Raw genomic sequence first — 19,485 nt, 5'->3', positions numbered from 1 at the left:
CGTCAATTGTCTCTTCATCACAAGGGTAATATGTAGATCGTTATATTTACGTTATATTTATATGTAATTTATATTAACCAAAACGAAATGTATGACCTTTCACTGGTGAACTCATCTAGGTCAAGGTCATCTAACCAAGAGAGGATCTCTGTTTCTGGCACGTGAAGCAAACTGATGTTTTATCTCGTAAATTGTTTCCTCATATGGAAGGGGTGGTGGTTGTAATATCTAAGAAATGGCGGCTCAGCTATTGTATTATATTTACGTTATATTTACCGTACACCTCCACTTCACACAGATTGAGTGTGTGGTTATCGTGACTGATTGTCAAGTACCTCCCGTGACCGTCGCACGTGACGTCATAGACACCGTCAGCCTCTTGAGTGTCGTAGGTGAAGGTGTAGCAGGTGACGCCGGTACCTGAGCTAGTGTTGTGCAGGTTGATGGTGGCACCGCGAATCCTCGATACATCTAACATATAAGAATTGATCCAAATAAGGATAATTGTCAGTGTGACGTAATGTCAGTCAAATGTCAGGAATAATAAAAATTTAATATGTTCATCTTTAACGAGTTGTTCCAAACAACAACTTATTTCAAACTTCAGCAGATTTAGACTCGCCTACAAACGTTATCAATAACTCATGACATCATAGAGAAACGGATTGTTATTCAAACATTAACTACAGTCTCAATATTTCCAGGGGACATGCTCCATGTTCTTACATTCCTTCCTGTTATAGATCCTGACATCGTGTAGTCTGTACACCCGACCCAGGTCCACTGTCCACTGACTGGGTGGACTGGGTGGAACGGCCGGGTGGAAGCATGTGTCGGTATACACATCTTGCCTTCGGTCACCATCCACAGCTTTGTCGGGAGTCCACGCAGGACGCTGGGAACCAGTAGGCGATGAAGCTGGTCGATGGTAGGCAACATTTTCTTGAAAATAGGTAAAAAGAACAAATAATCCACATCTTCTGAATAAATGTTGTCAAAATATGACTGGATTGAAATACATCAAATGAACAAAGCAAAGGAGAACCAGAGTCAACAGTACATGAGCATTAACAGAGACAGAGAGCCCCCCCCCCCCCCCCCCCCCCCCCCCCTCAATCCCCACCCCACAACACACCCTTCCTTGTATAATATATAAAGCATATATCATTACATTCTGTAGTCATTTTGTATTATGCAAATAACAGAAGTGTCGTGTATGTATATAAATAGTCGAACTTATCTCCAACATACGTTTTTGACAGTTGCGTCCCCATCCCCCCACCCAGCCAGCGTCACACTTAGCTCCACACGCGCCCGTTGTGACGTCACAGTAGACTCCGCAGTGACACAGAAACAAGCAGGACTTCCCGAACTGGCCCGGGGGGCAGGAACCTGGTGAGAGACAACAAGAGTAAATTAACAGACAAGTATGTCTGTAAAAATACTAAAACCAACCTTGACAATCCAACCATTGAATCCTGTACTAATATAAGGTTAACGGGCACGGTCGAAAAGGCGCCTGACTCGCTGTATACAGACCCTCGTACCCACCCCGTCCCACCCCATCCAACCCCAACCCCCACACCAACCCCGTCCCACCCCATCCCACCCCATCCCAACCCGTCCCACCCCATCCCACCCCACCCCACCCCACCCCACCCCACCCCATCCCGTCCCACCCCACCCCGTCCCAACCCATCCCAACCCGTCCCACCCAACCCCGTCCCACCCCATCCCACCCAACCACACGCAACCCCACCACCAATGAAACACAGTTTACAGGCAATTAAATGCAACTAATTACAGTAATGAGAAAATACCAAACATTCATTTCAGTGAAAGGTTTTGGAAACAGTTGTGGTCTATACCCAGCAACTGTAACTGTTCCTGTAACTGGAACCATGGATAGAGGGTTACAGTGATATTGTGCACAGAAAATACGGTCTCCATTGTTATGTTTCATTACACATGAGTGCCTACTTGTAATAAAAAATTCCAAATCTAATACGGTGCCAGTAGGGATAGGACGGGTAACACGGGTACTCGGGTCGGGCGTGTACTGAGTAGGACCCGGGTACCCACATGACTACCCGTACCCGTGGTTAGTCACGTGATTATAGTGTTTAATGGCAAAAATTATTTAGAACTCTATGGTTACACTATAAGTGACAAATTTCTTTCTGACTATACACACATTCCTTCTGACCTTTATATGTTTGCATAATGATATAACTTCAGTCAATTTCAGTGTATGCATGACCAGACTGGATTATACGTGTATCTAAATTTATTTTGACAGGCGTACGGTCAAGCGTTTCCCAATCAGACATTTTGTACCTCCCTCTTGAAACCTACAGCGGGTACCCGGGTAGGATTGGATAATAGGGGGTGGGTACCAGGGTAGTAAATATGGACTCGTCATAGACCTAGGTGCAAGGGTCTGTGAGTATTCGAAACCGGTATTGAAAACTGTTCCCTTGTGTCCAAACACCATCACTTCAATGTTTAAATTCTCTTCTAAACACGGGTTATGCAAGGGTCGAACAATACTTCTAAAAAAAGATGATTTAACTGAACCCCAAAGCTTTCGCCCTATTACTTGTCTGAATAGATAGTACACACTATATACAGGGTGTCTTACAGATTTGTGTCATTATACTGCACTTCCAATAACATTATTCATATTGAGCAGAAGGGAGCCAGAAAGGGATGATGCGGTTGTAAGGATCAATTGCTGGTTCGAAAAATGATCCTTGAAGAGGCTACAACTCACCACCGTAACCTCTCAATGTATCGGATAGACTACTGAAAAGCTTATGAATGACTTTGAAGTCACTGGAATGTATTGACCTCACTGATCGACTACTTGTTTTACCTAAGTCTTTAATGAATTCCTGGTCAACACAACTTGAGATGTAATTGCAGGGGGAGGTGGTGACTTCAGAACCAATTTCTATTAGAAGGGTAATATTTCAGGGCGATTATTTAAGTGCTTTGCATTTGTGTTCGTCACTAAACCCTGGACTTCCTCAGCACAGATCCCTCCCTTCTTCTTCTTACAAAAGATTGGCGTGTCTTTTTCTAATGATATTGGTATGTAATTTGGACTCGACAAATGCAACCTTCTTCATCTGAAACGTTGCAAGGTAGAACAGGCAGGATCAGTCAGTTTACTTTGGGGGTGAGTTATTTACCATCTCTTGGAAGGTCAGGCCCAAACGTACTAAGGGATGCAGGTGAGAGACAAACTCCATAATGCCTATATCAAGAAAACCTACGGGCAGAGTACAAGTGTAGACTTAAGAAAATCTGGAGTTCAGAGCTCAACGCTCGCAACAAAGTCAAAGCCTGAAATACATATGCTGTGAAATACATTGCTGATTGCTGATTGGACGAAACAAAAAATGTTGACACCCTCACACGAAAAATCATGTCAGACAATATATGTCCGACCACCCTCGCTCTGCCCTCAATCGCTTATATTTACCAATCATTTTGTTTGTTTGTTAGTTGCTTAACGCCGCACTCAGCAATATTCCAGCTATATGACGGCGCTCTGTAAATATTCGAGTCTGGACCAGACAATCCAGTGATTGATATCATGAGCATCAATCCACGCAATTGGGATCGATGACATACATCAACCAAGTCAGCGAGCCTGACCACCCGATCCCGTTAGCTGCCTTTTACGACAAGCATAGTCGCCTTTTACGGCACGCATGGGTTGCTGAAGACATATTCTATCCCGGATCTTCACGGAGTAACTCAAGTCAATACTGTATATTATCAGACCTGATTTGGAGCCAATATGCGTTTCTGTCGAAAGCCATGTGACCGCTTCTCGGCCAGTGAATATGGTGGATAGCTTTGCATTATATAATAAAGTATATCAACTTTATATTTTTCTTTAGAATGACAGGTATTGTGCAATACAAGCATATTCTATCTCGATATCACGTGTTGGCAACTCTTTCAATAAAACAGATTCATTATATCATAATTTGGCATGCCGACACACGATATCACCCCCTCCCTCTTTGATACGTTCAAAGATCGCCTTACTCACCGCATATCAGTTGCATCAGGCAAAATGACACGACAATCCTCACGCCCGCCATGTTTATCAACCAGGATAACTGATTACACTTATCTAGGGCTATGGACACTTCATTCGTGACCACTCGCCCCTTTCCGTAACCTGCAAGAAGACTCGTCCCCCTATCGTTGAATGTTATGTGCGAAAATACGACAAACCAATCAGAATGCGCGTATGATTTCAAGTTCTTCATCAAAGAATCCCTCAGAAATAATTTTTGATTTTACATATGTCTTGCATCTAAAAATATACCAAAGACACAGTTAAATGTGTTCAATCATACTGTATAATTCCGCACGTCCCGATGTGCTTTAAATTGCATCTGAAATATATATAATATATCGGGAAAATGGGTGAACCATTGCGCAACGAGTTGACAATTGTTTTAGGTATGCCCGTTTGCGTTTAGCATGAGTCACTATTCGGCTTGTCCCGAAATAACACGAGTTGGTCACGAATGTGCACACCTATGAGTGAATCAGCCGAGGGCTCGTATATACTTGCTACGCGCAGGGTGAGGAGAAGTGGTGATTTACTGTACTGTCATAACTACGTTAGGGCGTCAAGGGCGACACTACGACAGCTACCTTAACGTACTGTCGTTCCGTGTCGTCATGGTCATTTAAACCACTTTGCAGCTTGCCTGGTCAGAATCGTGTCATCTAAGTCAAGGAGTGAGTGAGTATGGTTTAACGCCGCCTTTGGCAATATTCCACCAATATCACGGCGGGGGACGCCAGAAATGGGCTTCTGCCCATGTCAGGAATCGAACCCGTTCGTCGGCGTGACGAGCCAAAGCTTTAACCACTAGGCTATCCGACCGCCCCTCTAAGTCAAGGAGTGATTGGTCTATTGACGCTTACTCCGAATTGTCCCCATCCGCATTCACACTCACATAATAAAGAAACGCAACACCAGGCTCTATACTAACATAGTTTTACTTAGTGTTGTACAAGGTTGGTCTCGTTTTATTCGTTTTGATTAGATAACCGTAACCTCGCTAAGGTCTCGCAGTTACTTGTTATATCCATAAACAATAACGAGACTTTTTCGAAACTAACAGTTTATTACTCCTACAAGATCGTCACACGCATTAAATTCGTTTTGCGTTCTATATTAGTTATGCGTTGAGCTGCTACAGATATTAAAATCGAGTTACTGTGTATGCATTTGCCATGTGTGACTACAAATAGATTTGGGGCTCTATGAGTGAGGTGTTACTGACCAATTTCTCGACTCGATTTGATTTAATGTATAAGGTTGAACATAGCGAAATGAAGACAGTGTAAAGTATCGGACCGATATCTGGAACTACGTTGGATGTTCCGGCTGTGTCATTAGGTTCCCTTCAAAGGGTAATTTGTGGCACCGAAAGTGTTTGTTAATGAAATGAATGTACACTTATGCACAATCAGATCATTCAAAGTAAACAGTCCCGATACAAATCATACGAAAGTTTCGTGGAAATGTACCTGACTTCTGATTCTGTGGCACTAAGCATCCCACATGAGAACAATATCATTAAGTATCGCTTGAGTAAGACGCTGTGTCTGGATCACGGTTGTCTTTCCTTATTTTGATGGTGACCTTGTCCTTCGTTTGCCGCTGCCACTGATGCAATTGCAATTGTTGTTATTGTTGATACCCCCACTGTTAATCCACCTACTATATAAAACTGACGTCCAAAAGAAACTTTACCAGAGTTTGAAATCACTCTTGCTCAAAAACAACACAACATACATGCATGAAGTAAAGTGTATTGAGAAGATCAATATATCAACATAATCAACACTGAAAATGACAATCATACCGCGACCGAGAATGACGTCAGAGCCCCCCCCCCCCCCCAAAGATGGGTGTGGTACAAAACTCGAGCTTTCAGAATCATGGACAATAGGCAGAGTACATAAACAATCGCTCACGTTCAATAACAAGTCATTAGTAGCGTGTGTGACCACCAAATGCCTCAATACACGCAAAAACTTTTCGACGCACAGAAAAGGTCAGTCGTCTGATGAGGTCACGTGGGATTTGACGCCATTCTTCTTGGAGGACCAAGATCAATTCTTGCCGGTTGGCTGGAGAGTGTGGTCGTTGTCGAACACGACGATCCATCAAGTCCCAGAGGTGTTCTATGGGGGACATGTCGGGTGAGCGTGCAGGCCACGGCAGGAAGGTTGACTTTGTTGGTTGCGAGGAAGTGACAGTTCTGGCTGTATGGGCTCTAGCGTTGTCATGCTGATAAATGACACCACGTGGCTGCTGTTGGAGAAATGGTAGGACAACTGGACGAGGAATGTTATCCATGTAACACTGTTTCCGTCAACGATGACCAGCGGTGTCCGCTCCTGCCCACAGATCCCTCCCCATACCATGACACTCCCTACCCTTACCCGCACGTGCATTTGCAGTTGTCCGTGGTGCACGTGTTTTTCACTTTTTCGCGTGTTATCTCGCAAACATGTAACAGACAATTAACATTTTCTGCATACACTATTGTTGTATTTAGGTTATGTGTTTTAGATAGACTTCATCGGAAAAAAAATTATACTTTGTCTGGAATTTATATTTTCAGTTGGTAAAGTTTCTTTTGCACGTCAGTTTATATTCTGTACAATGTCCCTCATTCAGTCTTGCTTGACAACGGTAAAATGACCTATACCGAGACGTCGCTTTTTACAGTATTAAAGAAGTTGTTATCCATAAATTGTGTCTACTTTTTTACAGTTGTTCTGTGTACTCACAACTGTTCGTTTGAATAACAATAAGTTGAAGGAATTGTAAAACATAAATGTTTAGCGTTGCTGCTGTTATGTGTGCACTGAAACTGTCAAGAACATTTTGTTGATGTGTCTTCGTAGAAATGTCAACAATGCCCATGTTGGGGCATATATCAATATTCATGCGCAACCAGATTTGAAACCGGTTTCGGTTTGGTCTGTTTAACGAACAAAAATTCTTATTTATTTACACTTAAATACACATTTAACACAGTAATAATTAAAATACCACATTCATACTCGTTGGATACCATTGAAATTTTCCTTGTTTCATAAAAAGATATCTAACCGGAATGAGTGCAGTCCTCTATATATACACACCCACAAACCCACAACAGGTTTCTCTACATGAGATAACTAGAATGTTCCCCGACGACGGAGATAAGAAGGGGGTGCTACTTAAGTCTTGGAGAAAAGTCAAAAGTTGCACAATTCATAGACATTTACCACATTCATGGGCCACAAAGGTGCTGACAATATCATCATCAGGGAGAAACACGAATTGGCGTCAATGATCATGGTTAAGCAACTCTGATATGTGTCCCCTTATGCCACTGAGCTACACATGTCCCCTACCATGAAAATGAGATAAAATATAATTATCGGGATGTATAAAAAGACTTGTTAAAGCTGACGGTTATTGTATGTGTTGATTAATATCAGCAGTGTAACGCCGCACTCAGCAATAGTCCAGCAGTATGACGGCTGTCTGTAAATATTCGAGTCTGGACCCTATAATCAATGTCATCATCAGCATTGATCCACGTAATTTGAATACGTTGACATGCAATAAACCAAGTCACTCACAATCTATTCAGTTGCTCCTAATGTCAAGCTGGGGACCTACGAGGGGAGGTGGAAATGTTCTTTGCCTAACTGCGAAGGATGTACAGTAAGTTGGTTGGTTTCTTGTTTAACGCCGCACTCAGCAATATTCAAGCTATATGACTGTGGTCTGTAAATAATCGAGTCTGGACCAGACAATCCAGTGATTGATATCGCACGCAATTGGGATCGATGACATGCATCAACCAAGGCAGCGAGCTTGACCAAACGTAGTCGCCTTTTACGGCAAGCTTGGGTTGCTGAAAATCTATTCTACCCCGGATCCTCACGGGTCACGAAGAATGTATAGAACACCCTTGACAGTTTGCATGTATTAAGTAAAATATTGTCCATTCTTACAGGCTGCAGGAGAACCAACTACACAACCAGGCAGCATATAGCTGCAGGCATTGAAGTGATTAGGTATTCTCTGTGGATGAAAATGGTTAACATAATTTGGCTACCACGCTGTCATCACACATCTCCAACTGAAGGGCTGACTTCAACAGTTGTCCATGGACATCAGGAAGGCCTTCATCTGCCACCACTGAGGTAAATCTTGATAAAATACAAATGTTGATGATTCATATGATCGACGACTCACCACACGATACGAAGCCAAGACAGTAGCCATCTCTCATGAGAGAGTTGAGAGCATTCTGTGTAATGATGTGGGCATGGCGTGGGTGCGCGAGTGTGGTTTTACGCCGTTTTCAGCAATATTCCAGCAAAATCAAGGCGGGGGACACCTGAAACGGGCTTCACACATTGTACCCATGTGGGGAATCGAACCAGGGTCTTAGGAGTGACGAGCGAACGCTTAAACCTCTAGGCTACCCCGCCGCCCCGAGCTGGGCATGACAAAGGTTTCAGCATGCTGGATTCCAAGGCTTCGGATTCCTGATCAGAAACGCCCCGAGTTCATCATCTCTCGTGAGAACTTATTTGCAGGAGACCAAGGTATTTTTTAGCGATTCGTAACCATTGATGAGTCTTGGATTTGCTGCTATCAGCCAGAGACTAAACATCCAAAGCAGTGAAAACAGCTAACGTCTCCTCCAAAGAAGGCAAAGTCTGTTTTATCAGAAGGTACGGTGATGGCTTCGGGTTTTCTTTTTAATACCCAAGGAATCCTACTGGTATACTACCTCCCGAAATGTCAGACCATTAATAGCTAATATTACGCTAATCTGCTCTGTCAACCGCGTAAGAATATCACGGCAACCAATTCCATCAACGCAGGCAATCATAGTAAGGCTCCGAACGTTTCGGCCATCCTTTATATATTCCATTACCAGGAACTCCAACGGGTTTTGTGGATGTTGAGATCAAACATCGAGGACGGGACATGACCGGTCAACGAAGTCCCATTTCAGTCGGAACTAACAAGCACATGCTACAGGGGATCTAGTCACCTCACACACACACACACACACACACACACACACACACACACACACACACACACACACACACACACACACGCACACTCACTCACACTTTGCACTTCCGTCCATTTAAGCGTAGTTTCACAGATACCTACCGAAAACACAATAATCATACAATTGTTTTATTTCTATCAGTTACAAAAGATGTTACTCCTAGAGTCAAACCTCCAGTCGTCACTTCTACCTGTGTCATAGCTAAAGTTTACACAAAGAATACAGTGGGCTAAAAATATGGCAGTAGTTAATGTAAATAATCACTTAATGAGTAAACAAGCTATAGTAGGTGAAATGTTAATGTGTTCAGTTGCCGTACACACATCCTGTCATAGCCTCGGGGTATCTCGGTGTCATGATGATTATATGGAGGGTTGTAAACTCGAGACAATAAATCAGAGACGTACTTAAAATGACTTATTGTTATGTCACATGTGTGATTGTCTAGACACGAGGAGGTAAGTCCTTCAGATAGGTTCCGCCATATGCCGCTGTCTCGTCGGGGGACTATTTTCAAACTGAATTGCGTGTTCAACGGTAATGACAGCGCTGACTTGTTGATTCTAACTACTTTATCCAATCAATGCGCGACTGGTGCTGGTATGCTTATGGAGTATGAGTGAGTTTGATTTTACGCCGCTTTTAGCAATATTCAAGCACCATCATGGCGGGGACACCAACAATGAGCTTCACACATTGTACCCATGTCGGGAATCGAACCCGGCTCTTTGGCGGGACGAGCGAAAGCTTTAACCACTAGGCTACCAGACCGCCCCTCCTTATGAGAAAGTATCGAGAATCTAAGTGAGCATCTGTACTGAAACGTCGCATTGAAATAATAAAGATGTTAACATTCATAAGTCAACTCTGTCTTTCAAAGTGTCACTTATAGATAGTGTGTCCAACAGGAGCATGGTGTCTTTCATGATTTTATCCGGTGTCTGAAACGAGTCCTCCATCAGTGCCTGACTAAGGGTGCATGGAGCATGTTTCGCAGCAAGCTTTCCTATAGTACTTGTGAGAACAGAGTTTGGCAGAAACAACCAGGTGGCACTGCGTCTCGCCGTCATCCTCACATCTTATCTCTGAAACAGAAAATAAAGTCTGTGTAGCCTTCTTGCTACGAGAGGTGTGTGGGGGGGGGGGTCATCTGAAGGTCGACACACACTGAAGCAGCGTAAGAGGTCAAAGCTAGTACTTTTACCTACCTCCATGCAGCTCAGTATAGCAACAGTTCGGGAGATAAGTCTTATATAGAGAAGTAGATGTAACAATTACATTGGACATTTATAGTGTATGTTTAAAGGGGGTCAGTTGTACGTTACAGTATAACACTGGGAACCTTACAGCGCATGACTGATATGGAAATGCGTTAGTAGAATGCATGAAAGGTGATGCATCTATCGTAGAAGACAGAAACAAACGAAAGCAAAACGAAGTTTCGGGGTCCATGATAATATTCGCTGTGCGACAGAGCAGCACTCGGCAAATATCTTTTGGGGGCCGATCGAAAAAGTGCTGACATGCTGCGTTGGTGAGATTTTTTAATAAAATTTGAATCAATACGCTTCTTCATTGTGACCCAATCCCCGACTTAAATCACCCAAGAGTGACTTGGGCCTTTGCTGAGATCGTTCTGGAGTGAGAGAATCTGACCGCTCTCGAGTGTTTGAGTCAAGGCTCAGATCACTGGACCTGAGATTAGAGCACTTCACATCTAGGAATCGTTACAATCCCTTGTAAAACTACATGGCCATTTCTTTTCTTTGACACGTCATGGACCACATCAGTGTGAATAGTGTAGATATACGTATAAATTCCCTTACCCTTTTCGCATGGCTGGAGTTGACATCGTTCCCGTTCCTCGGGTCGTATTTTAGCGTCGCACACTTCCGTATCCGGCCCTCCGTAGCATCTGACGTCACGGTACCGGAAACCGGTTGTGCCACACGATTCAGAACACTGGCAAAGAGGAATTAGACAGTAATGATAGAAAAAATCGTTAAACATGGGATAGCAGTTGAATCTAGTCCATGGCAATTCAGGGTAAAAATAGGGTCTGCAGTAACCGTGCTTTGTATGCCCCTCGTTGAAGGCGTGTCGTGTACGGATGGTTGCAACGACAGCTGTTTGTCTGAGGGGCGTTGTACAAAGCGATCTTAGCGCTTAGGTGATCGTAACTCCCATACCTTAACAAAGACTTACGACAGTCTTAGCGCTAAGGGTGTTTCGTACAACGGCACTCTGGTCCATAATATTTACAGGCTGCCGTGATATAAATGTAGGCATGTAGGCGCTACGAAAAGGGCCCGGGTTTTTTAGGTAAACATTTAGACATTATCATGAATCAGAATTACTTTGCTTTATTTTTTCTGGCGCGTTCTGGACTTATATACGTTTTAAGACAGGCAGGTGCGTACAAAGAGTTGATTGGAGAGGTTTCCGGGAAACGCATCTAATGTTTATCGAAAATGTATATGACTTTTGGAATGTACACGAGAACACTTCATGATTAAGAGATATAGAGTGAACATTTCATCGAGAGCCGCGACTTGTTTACAGCTGAATTTTTCGAGAAGTTCGAAGACATCGGGTCTTTTGCTGAACTTCAGAAGTTGACCATGTTCATGCCCGACGCGTGTAATGTAAGTGAACAAAGGCTACAAGAAGTTATCAGTCATATGGAGGTCCGATACCCTTCAATCGTTGTTAATACCCTTCGAGAAACATAAACATCTAAGCAGACATTTTCTATGATACTTTTCAATTTTCAAAAGGTCTCACCTCGGACCACTCTGTGGTGTACCAGGCTGCACCACATGGCGCGGTGCGACACCTGGTGGTGGTGGGAGGTCTGGCTTCCTCTATACAGTACGAGTCCGGCCGGATGTGGAAGCTGCCCCTGCTGGTTGCGCCGCATACAACACGTCTCGTGGTGACCCCTCCACCACAGGTCACAGAACACTGGAACACATTACTCATGTAGGTGGTCTCAAACTGAAGCTACTTTGAAGCATTATTCGATCATGATTCATGAATGTGAATGAAGAATGGGTTTACGTCAAACCGTGCGTGATACAAACAGTGTTTTCGGAACCTTTCAACATGACATTAAATTCGTCATTGACATTTCTACGCGGAAAGTACTTCACGTTTGTTTACGGATATGCCACGTCGATTCCCATGTGGCCCACCAAAATGGAAATGAGCCAAAACTTCCCCGGTGCCGACCGTTGAAGATGATACTCACAAACGCAGGCGAGGTGCCGACACCCTAATCATAATAGGAGCCAATCTAGGATGATTCGACCCCCGTCACTAACCCACCATCAACTAAGAGACAACCTGGATCCGTGCTGGGTCCGCATGCCTGAATTATGATGACACTGGTGAGGACACTGGTGGTTGGTCTAAATCACAGCAACGAGCAGATTTCTTCCCTTGCATGATGAGAACTCTGATCACAAATTCGAATACCAGATTCGCCCTGATTAAGTCCCTTGGTCCAGCGTGAGTATCACACAACTGGTAATCGTCTAGCACCTGTTCACTCTGGGATTGCCTCCCTTATGATGCTGCCTAATGTGATCTAAGTAAAACACTGTTCAAAGCCATGTTACGCTGTTTACCCACTACCCTATCACGTTGTCGATGACATGTAAAACCTGCTAACCCACCTCTCCCCACTCCTGGGGCACCCACTTGTTCTGGCAGTGACCGCACGCGTGAACAGTGAGGGGTTTGGTATTGTAGTCGCACTTCCGGTCGTCAACCGCCCGGCCTTGGTTGTCCCGGCAATACACCTTCCGCTTCCGCACACCACACATGCCAGAACACTGAAATACGGTCATTAATGGCGTGAGTTACGAACAATACATCAACATGTTTTTTACAGCCTCAGAGTCGTTACCATTAAGAATGCAAAAACATTCCGGATAGCATCTCAAAGACCATTGGCTTCAAATTATCCACATTAAGTATTGCGTTTGTCCTCCCAACATGGGCCACATTTTATGGCTGCTAGAAAATATACGAACAAAATATGTGAGTGGGTATTTTACTTCTTGAAGGTCGCGCCATGTGTAATCAGAGCGAACTTATCCAAATCTATGTAAGGATGAGTGGATTCTTGGCCCAGTCAGATGTCAGGTTTTTGAAATAGCTTCATTTCTTTACCATCTCTATTCGGAAATTTCTATTTTAACAAAAGACAACACACAACACAAAAGTTAATATTCCTTTGGTGGTAATCCCATGGCGCTCAGAAACGACTGGGTGTAAAACATATCCACAATAAAACAATGGTGTGGCCTTAATCATTTACATTAGGAACATGCTGTTTAACTTCGTATTCGAGATATTGAAATCAGAATTGCTGGTCCGAATGTTTCACTCAGTCATACCGAAAAGAAGCCTCGACTTCCTATGAAGGAGTTGTCAGATCTCACAAAGATATATTGGGTCAAAAAGAAACGATACATTTCTTGAAAAGATTTTGTATAACACATTAATGGAGAGAATAACTGCGACAACTGTGAAGGGAGTTTACTATTGTTACAGTAACAAGACAGTATTCGCTATCAAAGCAGCTCCGAGAGATAGGAGACCATGTAATTCATATAAAAGCTATTTATCAATTAATCAAAATAAAGAATACGAGCAAATCAAAATCGAGCTAAGAAATTGTTTTCGGTTGATGGAGCTCTAGCCGGTTTAACTGCGAACAAAAAACTTATAACGTGTCGCCTCCAGTAACTCACAGACGACCAGGGCAATGTAAACCAGTGGTTGATGCACGGCTTGTTCCTGCAGGGCCTTCTGTCAGGGGGCCTCCGGCGTGTGCTGCACGTAGCCTCGTTTTCATTACTGCACCGGACGTGACGTAATTGAACACCATAGCCGCACTCCGTTGAACACTATAAAGCATGAACCCAATTTAGAATAAATATCATATTGAGTAAACCCACGTTATTTCGAGTGAAGCCTTCCTTGTGAAAATGTCAGTAATAACAAGTAATAACCAAAGAAACTCCTTTATATTACACATAGACATGTAGGACAAAAATCGTCTGGAAGGGGGACTATCGGGGTTTCAATTTTGGTTATACGTAGTTGCGTGCACACCACACTGACAACCCTATAGTCTCGCCTCCGGACGATTCGATATACCAAGGGACGGGCCACACCAGTAGGTTATTATCAACGATCTGGAGCAGACAGTCCAGTGATTGATACTATGAGCATCGATCCACGCAATTGGGATACTATGACATACAACAACCAAGTCAGCGAGCCTGACCACCCGGTCCCGTTAGTCGCCTCTTAGGACAAGCAAAGTCGCTTTTTACGGTAAGCATTGGTTGCTGAAGACCTATTCTACCCCTGATGTTCACGGGTCTTATGGATGTACTTGGATACATTGATACGCCCTGTCCCCTCAGGTAGAAATCGCAAGTGTAACCTACGTATAACCAAACTTGTCCGATATGAACATTTTGTCGTTAACAGTTAACAGTTTACAGCATGTAGTAAATATTAATATCCCATACCTCTTCCCATGCTGATATTTCCCATTGTGGAACACAGCTTCTCAGCTTACGACAGGTGCGAACTGTTTGGGGCTTGTCAACGGGCTTGCAAGCGAAGTCTCGCACAGTGCTGTCAAATCCGGGAGCCATCATCTGCCAACATCGCGCGGTTCTTTCCTGGCGTCCCTCCCCACAACTCTCCGAGCACTCGCTCCACAACCCCGCCACCCACCTGGAAAATTACCCGTGTCATTGTTCATCCTAACATGAATGTTAGACAGTTTTTTTGCTTTACAGCATCTTTCAGTATGAAATGAGAACGACACAGCCGACACCTCGAAGAAGTTACCACGAACTCCTTCAAATGTAGTCATCTTGTGTTAATTCCAAGTGCTGGCTTTCCCACAACCAGGCTCACATTATCATGCTATATTTTGCGTAAACGGGGTTTGCCAATTTGCTAACTGGTAGTAACACTGGTGTTATGTGCAGGAATACTATTTGAAACGTATTTCGCCTAGGTCACGAGGTAATTTTGGTCTTTTGGCTTTTGGCTTGATCGCTTTCTTTAATTCCACATGGAGCACGGGTGGCCCAGTCGTCTAAGGCGCCGCGATTTGTTGTGCAGAGTTGCGTCCCTTGGGCACGCCAGAAACCTATGATTGTGGGTTCGAATTCCGATCTGCCCCGATTATGTTGCTAGGTTTGTCAGCACAATACCCGTGCTCGTGGGTTTCACCGAAGCGGTAAACGTCTGAGACCATTGAATACTGTTAAATGCGGCGTTAAACCCAACTCACTCACTCACTCACTTTATTTCTAAAATACAATATTGGCACCACCGGCGCTAAATACAGGCACTTTTCACTGTCGATTGTTCCTTGTAAAGTGTAGGCGTTTCGATCGTCTCTCTGAAGAATTGCATTGCCAAAGCTTCTCGAAATTGTATACAGAATGTTCGCCCGTGTATACAAATCCTTGAAGTACGGACGAGTTCTCTCATCTCCATGAATTCTCTCATCTTCCATGAATGATAGAATCTTCTTTTGGTATTTTAATAATATAGTGAGAGATGACTATGGTTTTACGTAACTTTTTGCAATATTCCATCCATATTAGGGCGGCAGACACCAGAAATGGGCTTCGCCGAAAGCTTGATATTACGGGGTATGAATAAAGCTAATTTGCACGATGACGTTGATACGTCACTGAGCTACTTATATAGCGCAATATCTCATTCCATGGATTAATCTTACCTCATTCGTAAAAGGACTGAGTGAGTGAGTATGATTTTATTCTGCCTTTTGCAATGGTATCGAACCCGGGTCTTCGGCTTGACGAGTGAACGCTTAAACTACTAGGCTACCCGACCGCCCATATAAATAGAAATATACAGCTATGTTTAGTATATGTCGACATATATCAACTTTATTCTGATTGGAGAATATACCAGTATGAACATTAAAGTTATGCGTGTATGAGAGAGATACAAAATTTGAAACAAAGAACAACACAACCTTTGGAATCACTGTCAGTGGCAGTCAGCAAAGTATGATGGTTTACGTCGCAATAACTTTGTCAATGTCAAACCAATGTCCATTTTATTCAATGTTTATCATTCATGATATATTATATACATGTATGTGCTTAGTTTCCGAAATATGTCAATAAATATTTAAATGCAAACGGTCAATTTCTCATTAGCTTGCAAAATATGAGACATTTGATGACTGTTGTCTGACCCAGGGTCATGGGTTTCGATCAAGGACGATTTGCGGCGCCTATGACGACCAGGGCCACACTCGGCCGTAGGTTTAGGTATTTCTTGTTGATAACAATTCACATTGCATTTCAAACGATCCTAATACATTAATCTGTTGACCCCTTCTGAACCTGACCTCGTAGATTTATCAATCGAGTGGTGGGGGATTTTAGAGACGCTTCAGTGTGGTGTTTCTAGTGTATCCGTCACTTTAAACCGACGATGGGTAGGTGAGCGGTTTTGTGCCTCGTGTGTCAGTATTTCCGCAGTATCAGGACTAAAGATACCAGAGAGACAGATTCTACACACACGCGTGACGAGGCCACGCTTCAACTACTAGAACAACCCATCGCCGATAATCGTAATATGGATATGTCTGTTGGAAAATCGTGAATAATATTTTGACGTTCACAACAAGCATGGGTATGGTTCTGAAAATCCAAGGGTTATCATCAGGGCGACTCGTGGATCAGCGACGGCGAAGGGACGCAACTCTACACTGCGGGGAATCGCAGCGACAGGTACACATTCATACAACTTGTTCGCCAGTTTATTATTGAGGTTTTGTTAGTGAGTTGGCGTTGATCTTGGATTGGATACCACTAATCTGAGTGGTGAAGGGAAATGTTATATAATTATATATATAATTATATATATATATATATATATATATATATATATATATATATATATATATATATATATGAGATACAATGAGATATATTGTCTCGAAGTGCTTACAAGTCGTTGTTGTGACAACCCTCAAAGACCGTTTACCTGGGTTTACAGGTTCTGCCTGCGCATGCGTGGTGGGACGGCGGCGGCTTCGTTTGGCCGTTGCAGAACCTGTCATCTACCCTCTCGCCCGTGCGTTGATAACAGCTGAAAAACGTCACCGTGGTCCCTGCAATACGGATGGTTATACACTGGCTACATGAGTAGTTATACATAGTGGTCCCTGCGCTACAGACAGTTATATATAGCTGTATGGATGATTATACACAGTGGGGCTTGCAAAATAGATGGAAGTGTAGAGAGGAGTAACAATACACGACTTTAGAGTTTTTCTCAACGTTAGAACCGTCATTTACGTCATATGCCAGTAACTGGTAATACAAATATTTCTTTAGTTCATTAAATATATATTGGTATCAAATAAATGAAAACTGCACCTATTTCGCACGTGGAAGTACAGGGCGTGACGTCATTGGCTCGCCAGATGAATCTGTCTTCTTTCTTTCTCTTCCTTCCCCGGCCTCGACGTCTTCTTTCTGACAACAGCAACGGCCGACTAAAACCTCCAAACTGGGTCATCAATATCTCCTGTTAGCCTAACGTCATGGCTAACGTGACATGGTTGCTTTCGGCAATCATAAGTTCACATATTTGTCAAAAAAAAGTGACAAATCAAGGATTGTGTTTCAATGTATAATCAGAATTAGCCTCACGAAATACAACAATCACGTTTTCATCACAAATGCTCGATTTCGTCAAGATGTATTATCTGATGAAGCAAATGTAAATATTGAAACACCCTAAAAGGTTCCCCTTAAGTTAATGTTGTTCGACGCCGCAGTCAGCAATATTCTAGCTATAGCACGGCGGCCTGTAAATAACGTCATGTGTGACAGGCAGCTAGTGGTGGACATCATGAGCAACTATCCACGCCGTCGGGGCACGATGACACACAATCAACCAGATCACACAGTATAGCCACCCAATCCTTATAAGTCAGCTCTTACGACAAGCGTCGGCTTCTGGTACCTATCCCACCACGGGGATTACCCCAAAGCTCCGTTATACTAGTCAAAAGGTGGCAATTACCTGCCTTCTCGGGTTTTCTGGTCGCGACTTGAATTGACAGGCCAACCTGAAGGTCTGGGCTTTCCCCTGAAAATAGTCCCATTAAACTAAGATGTGTCTTGTGTTCGAGAGTTGTACACGTTCAAGGCGACTTCCCGTTAACTATCATAATATCTCTATCTTATAACGAAATTCCCTCTACCGACTTACACAACCCAGACTCTTGTATCATGCGTTTAAGCTTCAAGGCAAATATTCAATTAAATAAGTCATCGTGAGGAAGAGTTCTGCCTTCATCTCTTAAAAGTCAAATACATATTCCATCAAGTAGATATGTACATTTCAAAACATCTGTAACATGGCATACCTTCTGAAGAATTGGATCCCAGTGTTCTGCTTGCAATGCTGAGGTCCTCCTTGGATGCCCTGGGGTCTTCGTCAGGCATGTAGGTGGGTATAGCTGCCTCCACGGGAGAACGCCTTGAGGGATTCACCACAGATACGTTTTCAAATGGCATTAGTACCTCATCAGTTGGTTGTGGTGTAGTTGATATCTTTGTTTTCGTAACGTTGACAAACCCGGTCGTCAGCACGGTGGTAGCTACCACTGTGGCGCTACCGTTCACGGCTGTACCAGGAGAGACCGGCGTTGATGTGATTGGTTCCACACGTTGAATCGTTCTGGTGGTAGCCGGCTTCAAAGTCGACTTTGCACTTCTTTCATCAGTTTTATAACCTTGAGAAGGCTCTGTGTTATTTTGCTTCATTACCATAAATCCTCTGTGCCAAGTTTTGGTACCTTTCTTCTGAGCAATGTTTGAAAACGGACGCGTTTTCTTTGCCCTATTTCCTGAGGAACGTGAAACGTTTTTAAAAATACCCATCTTAGAATAAACAGTCTTTACACTTTCTTTCCTTCTCGACAGCTTTCTTCTACCCGCAGTTTCATGTACCCTACGGCGATGCGCCGATCTTGAAAATGATTTCCGCCGACCAGATTTCGTAGGGCCCCGTCCTCTCATTCTATGAAACGTTTCAAATGTCCTTCCCACGCGTCTTCTCTGATAACTCTTGCCGTGAGGTACCTTGCCTTGGATGGCAGCGTGTTTCCTTTGGCAGGATGGTTGAACTGTAGACGTGGCCAGAGCCACAATAGGCGTGGGGTTGGCGAGGGATTTATGTCCCGCCATGCCCCTCCCCGATACCACGTGGTTGTACAGGAGAGACTGCCATGGGTAGCTGGGGTCGG

The 19,485-nt window shown here is 43.5% G+C and overlaps 2 protein-coding genes across 2 annotated transcripts in view; both read right to left on the bottom strand.

Annotated features, from left to right (window-relative positions):
* LOC139458634 (multiple epidermal growth factor-like domains protein 10) overlaps window positions 1-4,118 on the bottom strand; it is a 55,561-nt gene extending 51,443 nt beyond the window's left edge. The window contains exons 1-4 of the mRNA XM_071240056.1: window positions 4,067-4,118; window positions 1,252-1,392; window positions 727-942; window positions 277-471 (exon numbers count right to left, since the gene is read on the bottom strand). Of these exons, the coding sequence (XP_071096157.1) occupies window positions 277-471; window positions 727-942; window positions 1,252-1,392; window positions 4,067-4,118 (604 nt within the window). The remainder of the gene's footprint in view (window positions 1-276; window positions 472-726; window positions 943-1,251; window positions 1,393-4,066) is intronic.
* A 5,994-nt stretch (window positions 4,119-10,112) lies between these two features.
* LOC139459211 (ADAMTS-like protein 2) overlaps window positions 10,113-19,485 on the bottom strand; it is a 26,773-nt gene continuing 17,400 nt past the window's right edge. Inside the window, exons 9-18 of the mRNA XM_071240665.1 lie at window positions 18,604-19,485; window positions 18,258-18,323; window positions 17,606-17,704; window positions 17,211-17,337; window positions 14,693-14,903; window positions 13,904-14,059; window positions 12,821-12,979; window positions 11,928-12,107; window positions 10,970-11,105; window positions 10,113-10,228 (exon numbers count right to left, since the gene is read on the bottom strand). The exon at window positions 18,604-19,485 is cut by the window's right edge and continues 106 nt beyond it. Coding sequence (XP_071096766.1) covers window positions 10,113-10,228; window positions 10,970-11,105; window positions 11,928-12,107; window positions 12,821-12,979; window positions 13,904-14,059; window positions 14,693-14,903; window positions 17,211-17,337; window positions 17,606-17,704; window positions 18,258-18,323; window positions 18,604-19,485 — 2,132 coding nt within the window. The remainder of the gene's footprint in view (window positions 10,229-10,969; window positions 11,106-11,927; window positions 12,108-12,820; window positions 12,980-13,903; window positions 14,060-14,692; window positions 14,904-17,210; window positions 17,338-17,605; window positions 17,705-18,257; window positions 18,324-18,603) is intronic.

This window comes from Haliotis cracherodii, unplaced genomic scaffold (assembly GCF_022045235.1).
Source record: "Haliotis cracherodii isolate W230 unplaced genomic scaffold, xgHalCrac1.p SCAF_13, whole genome shotgun sequence".
Lineage (NCBI taxonomy): Eukaryota > Metazoa > Mollusca > Gastropoda > Lepetellida > Haliotidae > Haliotis > Haliotis cracherodii.
This window is presented reverse-complemented; position numbering and strand designations above follow the sequence as displayed.